The 23,634-nt window shown below is 47.0% G+C and overlaps 1 protein-coding gene across 1 annotated transcript in view; it reads left to right on the top strand.

The window, feature by feature from the left end:
- Nucleotides 1–422: 422 nt before the first annotated feature.
- Nucleotides 423–23,634, top strand: part of RNPEPL1 (arginyl aminopeptidase like 1) — a 72,960-nt gene continuing 49,748 nt past the window's right edge. Inside the window, exons 1-2 of the mRNA XM_073589284.1 lie at nt 423–1,577; nt 1,673–1,813. Of these exons, the coding sequence (XP_073445385.1) occupies nt 588–1,577; nt 1,673–1,813 (1,131 nt within the window). The 5' untranslated portion in view covers nt 423–587. The remainder of the gene's footprint in view (nt 1,578–1,672; nt 1,814–23,634) is intronic.

Here is a 23,634-nt window from a genome sequence, read left to right as displayed (position 1 = left end):
CTCACACGGCCGTATTGACGGAAAAATAAAAAAGTTATGGCTCTGGGAAGGAGGGGAGCGAATACAGGAAACGCAAAAACGAAACATCGTGAAGGGGTTAAACACAGACATAAAACCCCCCATTTCAGCAACAGGTCATGTTTTTACATCAAATTCCCATCTCAACAACTAGCACAGGGTCAGGCCGGTCTGTAACCCCAAATTTGCTACTTCTAAACATTGTGGGCCTCGTACACAAGACCCTGCAGAGTGCAGCCTTCATTCTGCAGAGTGCAGCCTTCCTTCCGCTGTGCAGTCACGTGATGCGCGGCTGCTGTCAGCTCACTGGCGCCCCCTGGGCTATGTGTCACAGGGCGGCAGGCCTCCTCGGTATGTGGGGGAGTCCCGAGCACATCCCGCATCCGTTCCTGACTCCCGGGGGCTGAGCCTGCAAGCCTCGCCTCCCTCTGTCACTTCCTGTCCCGGGCCGGCCGGTGTTTACTGCTCCTCCCGGATTAGGCCTCTCGGGGCCCGATGGATTTTACATAGTGGGAGCGGGGCTTGCAGAGATTTCTCGCCTGCAGACGCTGCGCTCCGGTGTCCTGGGCATGTCCTCGGCCGCGCCATGCCCGGCGCTCTGCTGCTGCCGCCGTCCTCTGCACCCCGGGCCTGGCCCGGAGCCTCCGCAGCAATTCGTCCCGGGCCCTCCAGACCCTGCGTCCGCCTCCAGCTTCCAGCTCTACCGCCTGCACCACTTCCACCTGGGGCTGGAGCTGCGGCCGGACACCAGGGACCTGTCCGGCTGCCTGGTGCTGGAGGTGAGCCCGCTGGCGCCCGGAGGCCCGGCCCTGGTCCTGGACACTCACCCGGTGGTCAGAGTGAGCTCTGTGCGCTGCCGGAGGGGAGGGCGACCAAGTAAGACTGCCAGTCCCAGGTATTGCCAGAGTGCCAACCAGCCCTGCCCTAGCCCGCAGGACCCCCGGACTGGAGACGCCCCGGGCGTGTGCCCCCCTCACCCCTCTGCCAGCCCCCAAACCACTGAACAGTTATGGTATGTGGCACAAGAGCCTGGCACCCCGGACTGCTCCCCCGTAGTGACCCCAGAGCCCCTTGACCTGTCCGTTTCTCGTAACCACACGTCCCAGAGTGCAGACTTGTCATGTTCTCCAGGTGGCCCCGTTGTGAATGGTCATCGGCCCGTAGCGTCTCCTCTTCCATCTCTGAACCCCTTAGCTGCCCCGTATTCGCCCACCGCTGACCTCTCCTTCCACTCCTCTTCCTCTTGCTACACTTTGTCACCAGATCCTCTGTCTCCCACCCTTGAGGGAACTTTTGCTCCATCAGCCAGCCCTCCTCACTTTCCACCTATGGACATTCCTGGAATGGAGGAAATGCCGAGCACTTTTAGCCAGCCCTGTGGCATCCATAATGCCAGCGACTCTGGGCCCCCTCACTGCACCTGCTGCTTTCCCTTGGACTTTAGGGTCGATGAGCTGACAGATTACGGCTCGGCTCTCACCATCACTGTGCCTGAAACTTTACAGACCAATGAGACGTTCCAGGTCATCGTGCACTACGTCACCGGAGAGGGTCCAGCGGTGAGTCCGGCACAGCGGATTGTATGGGTCAGTGGTGGTGGGGTGCAGGTTACCTGTGTACACTACTTATACTCTCCCCATTCCCCTGTGATCAGGTATGGTGGCTGGATCCTGAACTCTCCTATGGAAGCTCCGAGTTGTTTGTCTTCACTCAAGGACACTCTGTTTGCAACCGTTCTTTCTTCCCCTGCTTTGATACGCCAGCTGTCAAGTGTACTTACTCTGCCTCTGTCAAGGTACGTTGTGGCACTTTACTGATCAATGGTAATTTTATGCCATGGTTTCCTTTTGCAATCTCTGGTGCATTTAAAGTGCAGAATGACTGTTCTAACCAATTAGACGCTTGGTGCACCATGATGGGGCCAAACATTTAGGTGCACCTTCCCATCTGCTTGGCGCGCCCGTGGTGTGGCTGAGCATTTCAGGGCACTTCCCCATCTCTATCCACCCTCCTCTTTCTTGATTGACAGCATTGGATGACAGAAGGCAGAAAAAAGTGGACATTGATGGAGATGGGAATAAGTTTGTTGGATAAAGCTCTGAACTTCCCTGCCACACCAATGGTGCACGGAGCGCCTGTGCTTGGTTTGAATGACTTTTTTTTTTTTTTTTGTACTGAAACACTCCTTTACATGGTTTTCTCACAATGAAATTTCCAGAAGGTAGATGATAAAGGTCCGATTGTTGGAACACCCACTAATAACTAGAGTGAGCCCCCTATTCCCATTTTTGCAGAGTTTTGGTGCGCAGTGTCTCCTCCCTTCTCACGGAGCCAAGCCCATCTATTCTATTCCACTCACCCCGGTAAAGTACGGCTCAGGAACAGTCTAACACACATCGTAAATGTAGTGCCAGTTAAAGAAATTGTCTACTACCGGACCTGATTAGCTCCAGTCTGCAGCACAAAACTGCGAATTGGCGCCATTCTTGCAGTTACAGCGCTGTGTCTTCCAGTGTTGTGACTGAATAGAAAAGGTTGCAGCTGATCAACTATCGCTGGTTGGTGGCAGCGGTCATGTAACATAACAGTGTGACATGACTGCCCAGAGACACAGCAGGGGATGTGTGTGCACTCTTATGTATTTGTACCGCAGACTGGAGCTATTAAAAAGTGGTTGTCAATTAGTGGCCATCTCCTTTAAGGCTGAAATCTAGAACAGATGACTCTGTGTGTCAGATTCAAATGCTATATATTCAGTATTTTCTTTCTTGTCTCCATTAGTCAAACTGCTCAATACTTTTTGTGCTGTTTTGGCTACCTTCTCCCCACATAACATTTATTTAAAGTGTTGTGTGATAATGGCTATAATGTGAAATAAGCTGAATCTCACAGCAGGTTTTTCCTATTTAACCCCTTAAGCCCCAAGGGTGGTTTGCACATTCATGACCGGGCCAATTTTTACAATTCTTACCACTGGCCCTTTATGAGGTTATAACTCTGAAACGCTTCCATGGATCCCAGTGATTCTGACATTGTTTTCTCGTGACATATTGTACTTCATGTTAGTGGTAAAATTTCACTCATATAACTTGCGTTTATTTGTGAAAAAAACGGAAATTTGGCGAAAATTTTGAAAGTTTCGCAATTTTCCAACTTTGAATTTTTATGCCCTTAAATCACAGAGATACAGAAAACTTAATAAATAACATTTCCCATCAGCACAATTTTGGAACCAAAATTTTTTTTTTTAGGAAGTTATAAGGGTTAAAAATTGACCAGCGATTTCTCATTTTTGCAACACCTTTTTATTTTTACGGACCACATCACATTTGAAGCCACTTTGAGGGGTCTATATGATAGAAAATACCCAAAAGTGACACCATTCTAAAAACTGCACCCCTTAAGGTGCTCAAAACCACATTCAAGAAGTTTATTAACCCTTTAGGTGCGTCACAGGAATTTTTTTGAATATTTAAAAAAAAAAAAATGAACATTTAACTTTTTTTCACAACAAAAATACTTCAGGTTCAATTTTTTTTATTTTACCAAAGGTAACAGGAGAAATTGGACTGCAAAAGTTATTGTGCAATTTGTCCTGAGTACGCTGATACCTGATTTGTGGGGGGGAACCACTGTTTCGGCGCATGGCAGACCTCAGAAGGGAAGGAGCGCCGTTTGACTTTTTCAATGCAAAATTGGCTGGAATTCAGATCGGACGCCATGTCGCGTTTGGAGAGCCCCTGATGTGCCTAAACAGTGGAAACCCCCCACAAGTGACCCCATTTTGGAAACTAGACCCCCCCAAGGAACTTATCTAGATATGTGGTGAGAACTTTGAACCCCCAAGGGCTTCACAGAAGTTTATAACGTACAGCGGTACAATTAAAAAATCATATTTTTTCCACAAAAATGATCTTTTCACCCCCAATATTTATTTTTCCAAGGGTAATAGGACCCTTAAAGTTATTGTGCAATTTGTCCTGAGTACGCTGATACCCCATATGTGGGTGTAAATGACTATTTGGGTGCATGGCAGAGCTCGGAAGGGAAGCAGCGCCATTTGACGTTTTTGGCTGGAATTGAGATCGGACACCATGTCGCGACTGTAAAACCCCTGATGTACCAAAATAGTGGAAACCCCCCCACAAATGACACCATTTTGGAAACTAGCCCCTGCCAAGGAACTTATCTAGATGTGTGTTGAGCACTTTAAACCCCCCCCCCAGTGCTTCACAGAAGTTTATAACGCCCGGGCGTGAAAATAAAAAAATCGTATTTTTTTCCACAAACATGATCTTTTAGTCACCAATTTTTTTATTTTCCCAAGGGTACAAGGAGAAATTGGACCCCAAAAGTTGTTGTCCAATTTGTCCTGAGTACGCTGATACCTCATATGTGGGAGAAAACTACTGTATGGGCACACGTCGGGTCTCGTAAGGGAAGTAGTGACGTTTTGGAATGGTCTGCGGGTGTAATGTTGCTTTTGGAGAGCCCCTGATGTACTTAAACAGTGGAAACCCCCCCCACAAGTGACCCCATTTTGGAAACTAGATCCCCTAAGGAACTTATGTAGATGTGTGGTGAGCACTTTGAACCCCCAAGTGCTTCACAGAAGTTTAGAATGCCTGGGCGTGAAAGTAAAAAAATCATTTTTTTCCACAAAAATGATATTTTTGCCCCCATTTTTTTTTATTTTCCTAAGGCCTCTTTCACACTTCAGTTTTTTGTGTCAGTTAAAATCCGCCAAAAAGGCGGACAAGCGGATCCGTTGTTAACTGATGTGAACGGATGGCACAGAATCCGTTTTTGGACGGATCCGCAAAATGAGGAAATTTAAAGGAACCGCTGGCCGGGAAGGAGAGAGAGAATGAATATTTTTTTGTCCGGCACCCAGACAGAATTTCGGTTTAAATCAGTGTCTGGAGGATCCGCCGGCCAAAAAAAAGTTGCAAGGTCCGTTTGGAAGTCTTTCAGGATGTTGACGGACAGCAACATTATGGCGGATCCGCACAAAAACGGATGTAAAGGACGGCAATCCGTCAAGATCCGCCAATAATGAGTCAATGGGGAAAAAAACGGATCCGCAAAAAAAATTTGGGGATCCGTTTTTTTCAAAACCTGGCGGATTTTGACTGATTGTAAAAAACGGAAGTGTGAAAGAGGCCTAAGGGTAACAGGAGAAATTGGACCCCAAAAGTTGTTTTGCAATTTGTTCTGAGTATGCTGATACCCTATATGTGGGGGTAAAACACTGTTTGGGCGCATGGCAGAGCTTGGAAGGGAAGGAGCACCATTTGACTTTTTCAACGCAGAATTGGCTGGAATTGAGATCAGATGCCATGTTACATTTGGAGAGCCCCTGATGTGCCCAAACAGTGGAAACCCCCCCAATTATAACTCCAACCCTAACCCTAATCTCAGCCCTGACCCTAGCCCTAGCCCTAACCCTAATGGGAAAATGGAAATAAGTACATTTTTTTTTTTTATTGTATTATTTTTCCCTAACTAAGGAGGTGATAACGGGGGGTTTGATTTACTGTTTATGGCGGTTTTTATGTATGGCAGCTGTCACACGCTAAAAGACACTTTTTATTGTAAAAATAGTTTTTGCATCACCACATATTGAGAGCTATAATTTTTCCGTATTTTGACCCATCGAGTCATGTGAGGTCTTATTCTTTGCGGGACGAGTTGACGTGTTTTTTTGTACCATTTTCGGGCACGTGACATTTTTTTATCGCTTTTTATTCCGACTTTTGGGACGCAGAATGAACAAAAACCAGCGTTTCATCATGAATTTCTTTTGGGGGGGTGCGTTTACCCTGTTCCGCGTGCGGTAAAATTGATAAAGCGGTTTTATTCTTCTGGTCAGTACGGTTACAGCGATACCTCATTTGGGTCTTTTTTTATGTTTTGGCGGTTTTATGCAATGAAAACTATTTTATATAAAAAATAATTATTTTTGCATCGCTTTATTCTGCGAGATATAACTTTTTTATTTTTTTGCCGATGATGCTGTATTGCGGCTCGTTTTTTGCGGGACGAGCTGACGTTTTCAGCGGTACCATGGATATTTATATGCGTCTTTTTGATCGCGCGTTATTGCACTTTTTGTTCGGTGGTATGATAATAAATCATTATTTTTTTTGCTTTGTTTTTTATTTTTTAAGGGGTTCACTAAAGGGGTTAACTAATGGGACAGTTTTATAGGGTGGGTCGTTACGGACGCGGCGATACCAAATATGTGTACTTTTATTGTTTTGGGTTTTTTTTATTTTCAAAAAATGAATTTATTGGGGAATATTTTTTTTTTTTTTTACTAATTTATTTAGCTTTTTTTTAAATTATTTTTGCCCTTTTTTTTTTTTTTTCTTTATTACATTGTCCTGTGACAGCTGATCTGTCACATCACAGATCACTGTGACAGATCAGCGATCTGTCACAGGCATAGACGCAGACTTCCTCATGCCTGCGCTTTGCAGGCAGTGAGGAAGTCAGCTCCCTACAGGAAAAGAGCCCTCCGCAGCAGCGCTGCACATTGCGCTGCTGTGGGTGGTTCAGGGAAGCACGGAGGGAGCCCCCTCCCTGCCGATGCTTCCCTTTAACCCCTGGTACACCGCGATCGTGTTTGATCGCGGTGTACAAGGGGTTAACGTGTCGGGGGCGATCCGTGACCGCCCCTGACACATTGTGCCGGGTGTCAGCTGTGATAATCAGCTGACACCCGGCCGCGACCAGCGGCGCTCACCACGTGGGTGCCGTTGATTGCTATGACGTACTATCCCGTCCCTGGGAATTAAGTCCCAGGGCACATGGACGGGGTAGTACGCCTTATGGCAGAAAGGGGTTAATAAGAGAGCAGCATAATGTAGGGACAGACACCCTGATTCCAGGAATGTGTCACTTACCGGATTATGTGCTGTAGTTTTATTGTAATAGGTGTTCTATCAGGAGGAGATTATCTGCAGGACTCGGTCTCACTTGTGCAGCAGTCAGTCTTATCTGTAACTCCGCCCCCCCAGCTCTGATTGGCAGGTTGCTGACTGTACACTGGAAGCTGCCAATCAGGAGTGTGGGTGGGGTTATGCACCGCTCAGTGTTCTGACCACTGTTATATCTACAGCAGGGAAAACGGATTTACTCTGTCGCCTCATTGGGGGACACAGAACCATGGGTGTTATGCTGCTGTCCACTAGGAGGCGACACTATGCATAATCTGAAAAAGATTAACTATGGCTCCTCCTCTGCAGTATACACCCCTGGATGGCATCAGCCTTCTCCAGTTTTTGCTTAGTGTCGCAAGGAGGCACACCTAAAGATTTTTTTTTCCACTCTGTTTTCTCCCGGATGACAGATGAAGAAAACGCGGGTCTCCTGTGAGACTCCGGCATGGCTCCTTCCTCGGCCCCCTATTATGGGGTGCCCGGTTGAAGTAGAGATGGCTGTTCCCCATGTCGTTCCTTCCCCAGTCCTGCGGGTGCTGGCTCGAAGTCGAGACCCCCCTCCTTCCCCAATTCCTTTTGGTCTTGGGTTGAGGTCGAGGCGAGGAAGAAGCCCCCTGATGGTGACAGCAGCACCCTCCCTAATCCCCCTCTGGGGGTATTAGGTTGAGACGCCTCAGGTAGGGTCTGTACCTCGGTAATCTGCAGCTCACTGTATCCGGGACCCCAGCCCAGCTACGGACTCCTGTCAGGGCCCGGGGGCAGTGCGGACAGGCATGGCACATACAGAGACAGGGCTCCCTGCGCCCCTGTCTCTGCGGCAGCACCAGCTACATAGCGCCTCAGGGGGAACCATCACAGGGCCCCGCTTCCGATTGTGGCCCCACCGCTAGCCTGCCTTTCAATCCGGGGCGGGTCCGGTTAAGATCTGACCCCCCTCCCGGACTACCGCGCCGGCCTGGAGCCCTTCCTGGGCATCGATATCTAATTTAGGCCGCGGCTTCGGCCTGGCTGAGGTCGACGCCTCCTCTCCGCCCCCTGGCCTGCCCCCCGGATGACAAATATGACACACTAAAGTGTCATAGAAGGGGCGGATCGAGGCAGAAAGGGCGAGTTTTTACACATCTCTGCGCGTTCTTTCTCAGCTCTCCGCCCCCTTCTCCCTCCTCATGCTTTTGCGGCCATTTCTGACGCAGGCATCAGCAGCACCACGCCAGCAAGTCTCCGGGGGGGCACAGGACTGTGGATGTTCGGCGCTGGACCTAGGGGCACACTGGTGGGGTAAGATCACAGCTCGGGTTTTTTTTCTCTGCTGTGAATCTGGATTCCCTGTAAGGCTCTCCTATTATTATTATTATTATTATTATTTATTGTTATAGCGCCATTTATTCCATGGCGCTTTACATGTGAGGGGGGTATACATAAAAACAAGTACAATAATCTTAAACAATACAAGTCATAACTGGTACAGGAGGAGAGAGGACCCTGCCCGCGAGGGCTCACAATCTTCAAGGGATGGGTGATAATACAGTAGGCGAGGGTAGAGCTGGTCGTGCAGCGGTTTGGTCGATCGGTGGTTACTGCAGGTTGTAGGCTTGTCGGAAGAGGTGGGTCTTCAGGCTCTTTTTGAAGGTTTCGATGGTAGGTGAGAGTCTGATATGTTGTGGTAGAGAGTTCCAGAGTAGGGGTGATGCGCGAGAGAAATCTTGTATGCGATTGTGGGAAGAGGAGATAAGAGGGGAGTAGAGAAGGAGATCTTGTGAGGATCGGAGGTTGCGTGCAGGAAAGTACCGGGAGACGAGGTCACAGATGTATGGAGGAGACAAGTTGTGGATGGCTTTGTATGTCATGGTTAGGGTTTTGTAATGGAGTCTCTGGGCAATTGGGAGCCAGTGAAGGGATTGACAGAGGGGAGAAGCTGGGGAATAGCGGGGGGACAGGTGGATTAGTCGGGCAGCAGAGTTTAGAATAGATTGGAGGGGTGCGAGAGTGTTTGAGGGGAGGCCGCAGAGCATGAGGTTGCAGTAGTCAAGGCGAGAGATGATGAGGGCATGGACTAGGGTTTTTGCAGATTCTTGGGTGAGGAATGAACGGATGCGTGAAATATTTTTGAGTTGAAGTCGGCAGGAAGTGGAAAGGGTTTGGATATGTGGTTTGAAGGAGAGATCAGCATCAAGGATTACTCCGAGGCAGCGAGCTTGTGGGACTGGGGAGAGTGGGCAGTCATTTACTGTAATTGATAGGTTCGTAGGGGGGGTCACGTGAGATGGGGGAAAGATGATGAATTCTGTTTTGTCCATGTTGAGTTTCAGATATCTAGTGGAGAAGAAGGATGAAATAGTGGACAGACATTGAGGGATTCTGGTTAGTAGGGAGGTGATATCTGGTCCAGAGATGTAGATCTGTGTGTCATCAGCATAAAGATGATACTGAAAGCCATGAGATTCTATGAGCTGTCCCAGGCCAAAGGTGTAAATAGAGAACAGCAGGGGCCCTAGGACTGAACCTTGTGGGACTCCGACAGATAGGGGGCGAGGTGAGGAGGTGGTGTGTGAGTGGGAGACGCTGAATGTCCGGTCTGTTAGGTATGATGAGATCCAGGAGAGGGCCAAGTCTGTGATGCCGAGGGATGAGAGGGTCTGTAATAATAGGGAATGGTCCACTGTGTCAAAGGCAGCCGACAGGTCCAGGAGGAGGAGGACAGAGTAGTGTCGCTTGCTCTTGGCAGTTAAGAGGTCATTGGTGACCTTAGTAAGGGCAGTTTCAGTGGAGTGGTGTGACCGGAAGCCAGATTGTAAGCGGTCGAAGAGGGAGCAAGAAGAGAGATGGGAGGACAGTTCAAGGTAGACGTGTTGTTCCAGTAGCTTGGAGGCGTATGGGAGAAGTGATATAGGGCGATAGCTAGATACAGAGGATGGGTCAAGAGAGGGCTTTTTGAGGATAGGTGTGATGGAGGCATGTTTAAAGCTTGAGGGGAAAACACCAGTTGTTAGTGATAGGTTGAAGAGATGGGTTAGGGTTGGGATGAAGACTGTGGTGAGGTTTGGGATGAAGTGGGATGGGATCGGGTCGAGTGCACAGGTGGTGAGATGTGATCTTGAGAGTAGAGTGGAGAGTCGATCTTCTGTAATGGTGGAGAAGTTGGTTTTGAAGGTGGAGGGCTGGGAAGTCGGGAGGAAGGGCTCTGGGGGTTGTTGACCAAAACTGTCCCTGATGTTATCAATTTTCTGCTTGAAAAATGAGGCAAAGTCTTCAGCTGAGATGAGTGGGGAGGGAGGAGGTGCTGGGGGGCGGAGGAGAGAATTGAAGGTGTTGAATAACTGTTTAGGGTTGTGAGACAGGGAGGATATGAGAGATGAGAAGTAGGTTTGTTTAGCTGTGGCGAGTGTGGTCTTGAAAGTAGTGAGGGACTGTTTGAATGCGATGAAATGCTCGTTGGAGTGGGATCTTTTCCATCTGCGCTCAGCAGCCCTGGAAGCTCGCCTCAGCTCTTTGGTCAGGCTGGTGTGCCAGGGCTGTCTGTTGATTTTGCGAGTTTTGGTATGTGTAAGTGGGGCAGCGGATTCCAAAGCTACAGCTATTGTGGTGTTATATAGAGCGGCAGCGTCATCCGCATTGTGTAAGGAACTTATATCTGTAAGAGGGAGGAGGGATTCGGAGAATGAGTGTAGGTCAAGGTGTTTAAGATTCCTGCGAGGGTGTGAAAGTTTGTGGGGTGGGGATTGTAGACATGGAGTGAAGAGGGAAGAGAATGTGAGCAGGTTGTGGTCAGAGAGAGGAAGAGGTGAGTTAGAGAGGTTAGATAGGGAGCAGAGGCGGGTGAAGATGAGGTCCAGTGTGTGGCCATCTTTAGGTTTCCCCTGCATATCCACCCCTGTAGGGCTCTCCCATAGCCTGCCCTTCCGCGCTCTGTGCACTGTGCCAGGCTCAAGGTACAAGAGAACCAGGCAGGACTGCTTTTATGCATTCTGCACAGCCTGCAAAACCACTCTCCCCAGTGGCAGCACGTACCCCCACTGTCGGGACTGTATCCAGAATACTGGGTCAGAACCCCAAGAGGCTCCTACCAATGCTTCAGTGGATGCCTCCACGCCGGAATGGGCTACCCAGATGTCGCAGTCTATGACACAGTCCATAGATAACCTCCACATTACTCCAGGCTCTGCAGGGTCATGTCTCGGCTATGAGCGTTACCCAGCAAAGGGACAGCTCCACTCAGGGACAGGCCGTTTCTGGCTCTCCCAGACGTAGCAGACCCACACGTCACATTCCTCTGCGTCATCCCATAGCACACGGTCATCCCCCTCTAGGGAGAGACACCGTAGTTCCAGGTCACCTAGACCGTCCCCTACCAGAGACAGACAACGCAGATCTCCACAGCGACCCCCGACTACAGGAGACCTCCTCCCCAGCTCACCCACCAGGGAACACCTCAGCGATACGCAGGATTCGGAAGGCACCTGTGACTCCGACTCAGACAACGAAACGGAGAGGTCTCTGGTCCCTTGTCCCCCTAGCAATACAGCGCTGGTTGAGGACATAATCTCTTCCATCCATCGGGTGCTGGACATTTCCGATCCAACCCCCGGAAGCCACCCGGAATTTCAGCCGATCCTTACTAAGCAGTTTTCGCAGCCTGAGAAGAAATTCACCAATCGCAAATATTTGGAGGCTAGGTACCCCTTCCCACAAAAGGACACCAAGCAGTGGACAGATCCACCCGAAGTGGACCCCCCAGTCTCTAGGCTAGCAGCACAGACCCTCCCCTCACTGCCAGATAGCTCAACCCTCAGGGACGCAGCAGACCGGCAGGTAAAACGCACGGCTCGTTCAGTTTTCGAAGCGGCAGGGGCCTCCCTGGCCCCCGCGTTCGCTTCAGTTTGGCCGGCCAAGGCCATTCTGGCTTGGGCCAAAAAATTGCAAGTTGGCCTCCAAGCTTCAAATCCTGAGCTGTCGGACCAAGCGGTTCAAGTAGCAGTGGTAGCAGATTACATGCTTCATGCAGCCCTGGACTCCGCAAGAGGTGTAGCGGGGATAGCCGCGAACACCATCACAATTCGGCGTATCCTCTGGCTGCGGGAATGGAAAGCGGATGCGGCCTCAAAGAAGTCCCTCACGCATCTCCCGTACCTCAGTGGACGGCTTTTCGGTGAACAGTTGGACACAATGATGTCCAACGCCACTGGGGGTAAGAGTACCTCTCTCCCTCAACTAAAACCTAAATGCACATTTAAACGGCGTAACCAAACTCGATTCCAATCCTTTTGGAATTCTTCGGGCTGGTCTATCTCGCACCCAGCACAAAATCATAACCGCTGTCCACGCAGGGACAACCTACGGGCGGCGCAGAGGCCGGACAGGACCTGGCAGCCGAAAGCAGGCCAGGCGAAGCCCAAAGGAGGAAAACCTCAGAATTTCGCCTCATCATGACTCACGAACTCCGGAAGACACCACCAGTAGGCGGATGACTTCTACTCTTTCAGCAAGTCTGGCTGCCTATTACAGAAGACAGGTCGGTCAGGGAAATAGTGTCTTCCGGATACAAAATAGAGTTCACTTCCAGTCCACCGAACCGGTTCTTCCTCTCTGTTCCACCAAAACCGCCAGACAAGGCTCGTGCCTTCCACCAAGCGGTCTCCTCTCTCCTTCAAGCAGGAGTCGTAGTACCGGTTCCCGCGACCGAACGCTTCCGAGGGTTCTACTCCAATCTATTCGTAGTCCCCAAGAAAGGAGGTAGCGTCCGGCCCATACTAGACCGAAAACAACTTAACAAATATGTACGGGTTCGTCACTTTCGCATGGAGTCCCTTCGGTCCATCATTGCGTCCATGGAGCAGGGAGAATATCTCGCCTCCATAGACATACAAGACACATACCTGCATATACCAATTGCTCCCGCCCATCAAAGATTTCTCAGGTTCGCGATCAACCAGGACCACTACCAGTTTGTGGCTCTCCCGTTCGGACTCGCCACGGCTCCCAGAACGTTTACCAAGATCATGGCAGCCACCATGGACGTTCTACATTCCAGAGGCATTGTAGTCGTTCCATACCTGGACGACCTTCTCATCAAGGCTTCCACCTTCAAGGACTGCGAGGTCAGCGTCTCAATCACAATCAACACTCTGGGTTGCCTGGGCTGGTTAGCCAACTTGCAAAAGTCATCGACTACCCCGAGTCAGTCCCTGACCTTCCTGGGGATCCTATTTGACACCTCCAGGGGGCTGGTGCTCCTTCCCAGGGACAAGGCATTGGCTCTCCGTCTGGGAGTTCGCATACTCCTCCGCAATCCCCCCGATCTCCGGTGTGCCATGAGAGTCCTCGGCAGGATGGCAGCAGCAATGGAGGCGGTGCCATTTGCCCAATTTCACCTCAGGCCTCTTCAACTAGGATTCCTGTCCCAGGACTTGAGGATGGCTTTCTCCCTCGACAGGGAGTTCCTGCTAACATCGTCAACCAGGAGGTCCCTACACTGGTGGCTCAAGCCAACTTCGCTTGCAAGGGGAAAATCCTTTCTCTTAGGTCAATGGAAGGTCCTGACCACTGATGCAAGCCTGACAGGTTGGGGTGCGGTGCACCTACATCACAGGGCACAAGGCAAGTGGTCACCAGTGGAAGCGACTTTGGCCATCAACATCCTGGAAATTCGGGCCATCTTCCTGGCATTGAGAGCCTTTCATCACTTGCTAGCAGCCTCTCATGTCAGGATACAGTCGGACAATCACCAAGGCGGGACCCGCAGTACCCAGGCGATGAGAATTAGCACATATCCTTCACTGGGCGGAAGACACGAGGTCGGTACTCTCTGCGGTCCACAACTGGGAAGCCGACTTCCTCAGCAGACAAGGAATGGACTGGGGGGGGGGGGGGGGGGGGGAGTGGTCTCTCCATCCCAAAAATTTTTCACCAGACCTGCCATCGCTGGGGGACCCCGGACGTGGACCTAATGGCATCCCATCTCAATGCCAAGGTCTCCAATTTCATGGCCAGGACACAAGACCCGCGGACGCTAGGAGCGGATGCCCTGGTTCAGGACTGAACCCAGATCCAGCTTCTGTACATTTTTTCCACCCCTCCACCCCCCCCCCCTTGATCACCAGAGTCATGGGGAAGTTCAAACGAGGGAGTTCCAACCATCCTGATCGCGCCTGACTGGCCCAGACGTACATGGTACGCCGACATCGTACAATTTACAGCAGACGCCCCCTGGCGTCTCCTCGACCGTCACGACCTTCTGTCACAAGGTCCGTTCTACCATCAGAACTCGGGCTCTCAATTTGACGGCGTGGCCCTTGAGACCTGGGTTCTAACCCAGGCAGGGCTCTCACCGGATGTCATTACGACCATGATCAGGGCAAGGAAGCCAGCCTCCGCCAAAATCTATTACCGTACCTGGAGAGCTTTCTTTACCTGGTGCGAATATCGCGGACAGGTCCCACTCCCTTATTCCCTCCCAAAGGTACTTGGTTTTCTTCAATCGGGCCTGGACACCAGGCTATCCCTAGGCTCGCTTAAGAGCCAGGTGTCAGCGCTTTCAGTGCTTTTCTAAAGGCGTATTGCTAACAAGCCGCAAGTAAGGACTTTTCTCTAGGGAGTTTCCCGATTAGTTCCACCCTACAGACGTACACTGGAAGCGTGGAACCTCAACCTGGTCCTGACAGCATTGCAGGCACCACCTTTCGAACTCCTTAAGGAAGTCCCACTCCGCATTCTGTCACAGAAGGTGGTTTTTCTGGTGGCAATCACCTCGCTACGCAGGGTGTCTGAATTGTCAGCCCTCTCATGCAGACGACCCTTCCTAGCCTTTCACCAGGACAAGGTGGTTCTCCGTACAGTACCATCCTTCCTTCCGAAGGTTGTGTCCAACTTCCACCTCAATGAGGAAATTTCACTGCCATCCCTTTGCCCGGTTCCGGGTTCATATAGTGGAGAAGGCTCTGCATACGCTTGACCTCGTCAGGGCATTGCGTATATACGTGTCTAGGACTGCACCCTTCCGGAAGTCTGATTCCCTTTTCCTTCTTCCGGAAGGCGTTCACAAGGGTTTGCTGGCTTCCAAAGCTACCCCTGCCAGGTGGATCAAGTCCACCATACAAGAGGCTTACCGCCTTAACAATTCTCCTCTTCCGGCCGGTATCACGGCACACTCTACGCGGGCAGTAGGGGCCTCCTGGGCCATTCGGCACCAGGATTCGGCACAATAAGTGTGTAAGGCGGCCACTTGGACTAGCCTACACACGTTTACGAAACACTACAGTGTTCATACCCAGTCCTCAGCAGATGCGGTTCTGCAGGCGGCAGTGTCCCAAGATTAGGGACCTGCTAGCACAATATTCGTCCATTGCTTCCCACTTTGGCAGGGCTGTGGAGTCGGAGTCGTGGAGTCTGAGTCGGAGTTAGTTTTGGTTGGAGTCGGTATAAATGTACCGACTCTGACTCCAGCTTTAAAAAAAAATGTATTAATATTTCATAATTGAACTTTCATATGAATTTTATAAATGTTACTCAAATATATATGTTCTATCAAACTATGAACAACAGTGATAAGCAGTTCTGCTGGAGATAGAGACATTTCTTACTTCTTGTGTGTCACTGTTCTCCACTGCCCTTATCTAATCTTATACTTGGTTAACCTCATGCTGCCCCAACCCCCTACTTACAATGTATGAAACTGAAAGTGAAAATGTGTTGCAAATTCTTAGTAGTAAAGCTCCTCCTCTAGACTAGATCATACTAGGTGTGTGTCTTCCAAGCATCTCACAGCTGCCTGCTACTCAGAAGAGGAAGACTGTAGGAAGTATTATCCTTTCAACAAACTTTGCATCAGTTAACTGTGAGTACATGAGGAATAATAACAGTATTACTGACCACTATATCAGTTGTACGACCTGGCAATAATTTTGTACAATTGTTTTTAGGAAAAACAATTGTCATTTGGATTGTGAATGCAGAATTAAAAACCTGAGAGCGTCAAAGAAGCATCACATTAAATCAGCTGTATTTGAACATTTCACCTTCACTCAAGATAGAAAACATTATGTCTGTCAGTGTATGACAAATGATCCAGACGAAAACAAATGCTGTGAAGCCAAGATGAGTGCATATTCAGGCAAAGATAAAAATGCTCCTACCAGAGCTTCTAATCTAAAGAGACATTTACAGCGCTTTCATCCAGAAGTACTGAAAGCAGTGGATGAGAGAGACTGCATCCAAACCAATGAACCAGTGCCCAGCTCTTCCAGCCAAACAAAGGAGCAGAGAACTTTGCAGCCATCAGTTGCAAGATATTTTGTCAGTGACAAAGTTACTGTGACAATGACAGTAGATACATTTAAAAAACAGATCATAGAGCTTGTTGTAAAGGATAGTGTGCCTATTTCATTATTTTCACGACCAGCTTTTATGTGTCTGAATGGGGAAATGGCCCGCAAGCTTCGTGTTTCTCTGGAGAGAGAGAGAGTATTAGAAAATTTAGTAATCGAAGAAGCTTTTAAACAAAAGGAAGAACTTAAAACAACTCTCAAGGGATGCTTTCTGTTTCTTAAAATGGATGCCTGCACACGTCACAGAGTGAACTATTTTGCCATCAATGTCCGATTTGTTTGTGACAAAAATGAAATAGTTACCAAGACATTGGCAGTAAAAGGCACCAAAGCTCATCACACCAGTGAGTTTCTCCATGTCTTGTTGGAAAAGGTTCTGCAAGACTATGAACTTAAAAAAGAGCAAGTTCTTTCTGTCGTAACTGACAATGCTTCAAATATGATAAGTACTATTAAGCTAATGAATGAGAGTAATGATGGTGACCAGCAGCTAGAAGAACATTCTGGGTCCACAGACACAGAAATGTTTGAAATAGAGGAACACAGTATTGTAACTGAGGAGCAAACTGAAGTTGCTTCAGATGAACCGCAACATGATAGTTTTGATGATCTTGTTGAAACTGTGTCAATATGTTCTTTCATCACATGCGCTGTGTTGTGCATACGCTACAGCTGGCTATAAGAGACAGTCTGCAAGAAGGACATGCTGCTGTACTGATTGGCAAGGTGAGAAAATTGGCTACTGTTGCCAGAACGCCTAAAGTTGACTCAATTTTGAAGAGACGTGCTGGAAAAGGGGCAATTATTGATCAAGCCACACGATGGGGCAGTACTTACTTAATGATTCAGTGCTTGGTTGAACTGAAAGCCTTTCTTGTAGACATGGCTAACCCTCAACTGACGCTAAATGAAAGTCAGTGGAATCAGGTGACTGAGCTGGAAAAATTGCTAGAGCACCCATTTACAGTGACTAAAAAATTACAAGCAGAGGACTTAACTCCAGGTATTTTCTTAAAGGAGTGGAAGAACCTGATGTTTCGCCTGTCCCAAAGAGGAGGGTTAATTGCAAGTGGCATTGTTACATCAATGAAACGGAGAGAGGAGCTACTATTACAAAATAACATTCTTTTGGCAGCTGTTTATGTAGACCCAATGCATCGGATTCTTCTAGATGATCAACAGCTAAGTAAAGGAAAAGAAGCTCTGTTTGAAATAGCAGTAAGGATGAAAGGGTTGCAGAACAGTCAGGAGGAACAAGAAGAATTTGGTCGTCCTGCCACATCTTCACCCTCATCATCAACTGATGAAGAATTTAATTTCGAAAAATATTTGGATCACAAGGACCGTGCAAAGCGTTCCCGCATAGAAGAAGAGTCATCCCCATCAAGGAACACAGCCAGTACATTTCAGCAGAATTTTTCATGTGCACTAAAAGAAATTGAGAAATTTGACCGTTCATCAAAAATAACAGTGCAACAAGCGATTCCTCTGTATCCTGACATTGTCAGAGATGTTGCCCGAGTGGTTACTGCTTTGCCACCAACACAAGTTAGTGTAGAGAGGTTGTTCTCTGCTCTCAAAATAATTAGATCAGATTTGAGGGCATCCATGAAGGAGGATCTGACAGAGGCAATACTTTTTCTGAGGACAAATTTATAGATTTCTTCTTATTAACTGCATAAAAGTGTTTATTGCATATTTACTTAGAGTTTATAAAAGTTTATAAAAGTTATTTGCTATATTCTAATTGTATTCTAATAAATGTAGTTTTTGCTCTAAGTGGTCTGATTACTTATATGATGGTGAGAAACTGAATAAGCACGATGTTTAATATTTTACAACAGTAAATTTGTTGTTATGAATTGGCCATTTATGAAGGAGTCGGAGTCGGAGCCTGATAAAATCCAGGAGTCGGAGTCGCAACTGTGGCTTACCGACTCCACAGCCCTGCACTTTGGGACGTCCCATGGTTCTGTGTCCCCCAATGAGGCGACAGAGTAAAGGAGATTTTTGTGTAGTCACCATAAAATCTTTCTCTTAGCCTCTAATTGGGGGACACCGCTCCCACCCTGTTGCCCTTAACGGGACTTTGTTACGGTTGAGTTCTCATATTGTTCTTTGAGCTCGTACATAGTGGCCTTCTTACAGGCATGGTTAAGTTTTCTGTTCCTCCTAATGCTTTTGCACAAAACTGGAAAAGGCTGAAGCCGTCCAGGGGTGTATACTGAAGAGGAGGAGCCATAGTTAATCTTTTTCATATTATGCATAGTGTTGCCTCCTAGTGGACAGCAGCATAACACCCATGGTTCTGTGTCCCCCAATTAGAGGCTAAGAGAGATTTTACGGTGAGTACACAAATCTCCTTTTATCCTAACAACATCAAGCAGCCCAGTAAGTGATACATGGCTGGAATTAGGCTCTCTGCCACAGACTTTGTGCGGAGTCAAGTATCCAAGAAGCTTATAAAATGACTGCCTATGATGTGATACCATAATGGATTGACCTACTGAACTGTAACCACAGCATGACACTCGCCTTATATTATTGCAGACAGGACACTTGTGGCTGGTTTTCCACCCAGATTTTGTCTGGAAAAATCTGCACATCCCAATTCCTTGTATAAAAATATCCAAATTTTATTCCATCTTGTTTATACACCGGAAACACGTCTGATGTTATCTATGGAGCATATCCAACAATGTGACATGCTGTTTTTTTAACCCCTTTCTGACATCCGACGTACTATCCCGTCCACGAAATCCGGGCCCGTATGACTGGGTCCGGGATAGTACGTCAGTGCAATTGCGGCTGGGTGTCAGCCGATTATCACAGCTGACACCCGACACTATGTATCAGGGGTGGTCATGGACCGCCTCCGGCACATTAACCCCTGGCACACTGCGATCAAACATGATCGCAGTGTATCGGGGGCACAGGGAAGAATCACGCAGGGAACAGCACGATGTGCTCGCGCTGCTCCGAGGGTCTCCTCCCTGCAGGCCCCCGGATCTAATATGACCACGGGGGCCTTCGGGGTCCTGCAGGGAGACGGTTTCCTCAGTGCCTGCTAAGAGCAGGCAAGGAGGAAGCCTGTGCAGCGCCTGTCAGATCGCTGCTCTGACACAGACGCTCTGCAAAGTGTCAGATCAGCAATCTGACACTTTATTATATTGTTGCCCCCCCCCCCCCCCCCGGGACAATATAATAAAGTAAAGAAAAAAATGTATAAAAATAATTAATAAATTCCTAAATAAATAAAAGATAAATATCCCCGATAACTTCTTTTTTTTTTTTTTGTAAATAAAAAACGAAACAAAACAATATAAATACACATATTTAGTATCGCCGCGTCCATAACGACCCGCCCTATAAAATTGTCCCACTAGTTAACCCCTTTAGTGAACCCCTTAAAAAAAAAAATTAAAAACAAAGCAAAAAAGAATGCTTTATCACACCGCCGAACAAAAAGTACTGTAACTTGCGATCAAAAAGACGGATATAAATAACCATGGTACCGCTGAAAACATCACATCCAAAACATAAAGATATAAATGAGGTATCACTGTAATCGTACTGACCCGAAGAATAAAACGGCTTTATTAATTTTACCATACGCGAAACGGTGTAAACGCACCCCCAAAAGAAATTAATGAAATGCTGGTTTTTGTTCATTCTGGGTCCCAAAAATCGGAATAAAAAGCAATCAAAAAATGTCACGTGCCCGAAAATGGTACCAATAAAAACGTCAACTCGTCCCGCAAAAAAACACCACACATGACTCTGTTGGTCAAAATACGGAAAAATTATAGCTCTCAAAATGTGGTGATGCAATATCTATTTTTACAATTAAAAAAAGCGTCTTTTAGTGTGACAGCTGCCAAACATTAAAACCCGCCACAAATAATAAATAAAACTCTCCTTTATCACCCCCTTAGTTAGGGAAAAATAATAAAATTAAAAATATGTATTTATTTCCATTTTCCCGTTAGGGCTGAGATTAGGGTTAGGGTTAGAGTTTGAATTGGGGGGGGGGGGGTCCACTGTTTAGGCACATCAGGGGCTCTCCAAACACAACATGGCGTCTGATCTCAATTCCAGCCAGTTCTGCGTTGAAAAAGTCAAACGGTGCTCCTTCCCTTTCAAGCTCTGCCATGCGCCAAAACAGTGGTTTACCCCCACATATGGAGTATCAGCATACTCAGGACATATTGCATGTGGTCCAATTTCTCCTGTTACCCTTGGGAAAATAAGAAATTGGGAGTAAAAATATCATTTTTGTGGAAAAAGATTTATTTTTATTTCTCTACGTTATAAATTTCTGTGAAGCACTTGGGGGTTGAAAGTGCTCACGACACATCTAGATAAGTTCCTTGGGGGGTCTAGTCACCAAAATGGGGTCACTTGTGGGGGGTTTCCACAGTTTAGGCACATCAGGGGCTCTCCACACACGATATCGCCCCCGATCTCAATTCCAGCTAATTTTGCTTCAAGCGGTGCTCCTTTCCGTCTGAACTCTGCCATGCACCCAAACTGTGGTTTACCCCCACATATGGGGTATCACCGTACTCAAGACAAATTGCATAATAACTTTTTGGGTCCTGTTTCCTTTGGGAAAATGACAATTGGGGGTGAAAAGATCATTTTTTGCGGAAAAAATGTGATTTTTTTTTTTTAATTGTACGGCTGTACGTTATAAACTTCTGTAATAAGAACAAATGGTAGCAAGATGGGCTGGAATACTTAGTCAGCCACATATTTAGAACTCAACTGTACTGTTGACCACAAACAAGGTTCCAGCACATCGTCAGACAGTGTAGGACACACTGTGTATATGTGTGTGTGTGTGTGTGTGTGTGTGTAATATATAATTCAAACCACATAGCAAAAACAGTGCGTCACGCCCCTGGGGAAGGACTTATATACGAAACGCGCGTCGGGGTCTGACTGTGTATACTGAGCTGCACCCTCCTCCTGGTATGTGTCTCTACATATTTAATGATTTGGCAGTCTTTCATCTGTATATGGTTTAGCCATGGATTTTTCCCTTAAATTTATGATGCTTCCATTTCACTTTTTCTGCCTATGGATGTTATGATTCACTATGCCAGTAGGGTATTTAATTCATTAATTATGGTTAGGTATGCAGCTCTCTTATACACTGCCTATGTTTTGTAGTGTCACTTTTAAGCTTATGTTTTGTTCCACCTGTTATTCAATAAAGATTTGTATTTTATCCTTTATTAGTGGACTTTTTGCACTGTTTTTGCTATGTGGTTTGAGTTATAAACTTCTGTGAAGCCCTTGTGGGTTTAAAGTTCTCACCACATAGTTCCTTGGGGGTCTAGTTTTCAAAATGGGGTCACTTGTGGGGGTTTTCCACTGTTTAGGCACATCGGGGGCTCTCCAAACGTGACACGGCATCAAACGACGCTCCTTCCCTTTCGAGCTCTGCCATGCGCCGAAACAGTGGTCCCCCCACATATCAGGTATCAGCGTGCTCGGGACAAATTGCTCAATAACTTTTGCAGTCCAATTTCTCCTGTTACCCTTGGTAAAATAAAAAAAATGGACCTGAAGTAATTTTTTTGTGAAAAAGTTAACATTTTTTTTAAACATTCAAAAAATTCCTTTGAAGCACTTGATATTGTTAATGAACTTCTTGAATGTGGTTTTGAGCACCTTGAGGGGTGCAGTTTTTAGAATGGTGTCACTTTTGGTTATTTTCTATGATATAGACACCTCAAAGTGACTTAAAATGTGATGTGATGAAAAAAAAAAAAAATGGTGTTGTAAAAATCAGAAATCTCTGGTCAAATTTTAACCCTTATAACTTTCTAACAAAAAAAAAATTTTGGTTCCAAAATTGTGCTGATGTAAAGTAAACATGTGGGAAATGTTAAGTTTTTTTGTGTGCCATATCTCTGATTTAAGGGCATAAAAATTCAAAGTTGGAAAATTGTGAAATTTTCGCCAAATTTCTGTTTTTTTTTCCACAAATAAATGCAAGTTATATGAATGAAATTTTACCACTATCAATATGTCACGAGAAAACGTCAGAATCACCGGGATCCATGGAAGCGTTTGAGTTATTACCTCCATAAAGGGACAGTGGTCAGAATTGTAAAAATTGGCCCAGTCATGAACGTGCAAACCACCCTTGGGGGTTAAGGGGCTAACTAGTTAAATCCCGCTCTCAAAGCTGACAGTGGGCATTTACATAGCATTTTATTAACCCTTCAGGTGCTTCAAAGGAATTTTTTGAATATATAAAAAAAAAATGAACATTTTAACTTTTTTTCACAAAAAAAAATACTTCAGGTTCAAGTTTTTTTTATTTTACCAAGGGTAACAGGAGAAATTGGACTGCAAATGTTATTGTGCAGTTTGTCCTGAGTACGCTGATACCTGATATGTGGGGGGAACGCAGAAGGGAAGGAGCGCCGTTTGACTTTTTCAATGCAAAATTGGCTGGAATTCAGATCGGACGCCATGTCACGTTTGGAGAGCCCTTGATGTACCTAAACAGTGGAAACCTCACACAAGTGACCCCATTTTGGAAACTAGACCCCCCAAGGAACTTATCTAGATATGTGGTGAGAACTTTGAACCCACAAGGGCTTCACAGAAGTTTATAACGTACAGCGGTACAATTAAAAAATCATATTTTTTCAAAAAAATGATCTTTTTCATCCCCAATTTTTATTTTCCTAAGGGTAACCGGGCCTTAAAAGTTATTGTACAATTTGTCCTGAGTACGCTGATACCCCATATGTGGGTGTAAACTACTATTTGGGCGCATGGCAGAGCTCGGAAGGGAAGCAGCGCCATTTGACTTTTTTGGCTGGAATTGAGATCGGACACCATGTCGCGTTTGGAATGCCTCTGATGTACTGAAACAGTGAAAACACCCCAAAAATGACACCATTTTGGAAACTAGACCCCCCAAGGAACTTATCTAGATGTGTGGTGAGCACTTTGAACCCCCCAGTGCTTCACAGAAGTTTAAAACGCCCGGGCGTGAAAATAAAAAAATTGTATTTTTTCCACGAACATGATCTTTTAGTCACCAATTTTTTTATTTTCCCAAGGGTACCAGGAGAAATTGGACCCCAAAAGTTGTCCAATTTGTCCTGAGTACACTGATACCCCATATGTGGGAGAAAACTACTGTATGGGCACACGTCAGGGCTCGGAAGGGAAGTAGTGACGTTTTGGAATGCAGACTTTGATGGAATAGTCTGCGGGTGTCATGTTTCTTTTGGAGAGCCCCTGATGTACCTAAACAGTGGAAACCCCCCCACAAGTGACCCCATTTTGGAAACTAGACCCCCTAAGGAACTTATCTAGATGTG

This window comes from Dendrobates tinctorius, unplaced genomic scaffold (genome assembly GCF_039654945.1).
Source record: "Dendrobates tinctorius isolate UK_male_01 unplaced genomic scaffold, ASM3965494v1 ptg000107l, whole genome shotgun sequence".
Lineage (NCBI taxonomy): Eukaryota > Metazoa > Chordata > Amphibia > Anura > Dendrobatidae > Dendrobates > Dendrobates tinctorius.
This window is presented reverse-complemented; position numbering and strand designations above follow the sequence as displayed.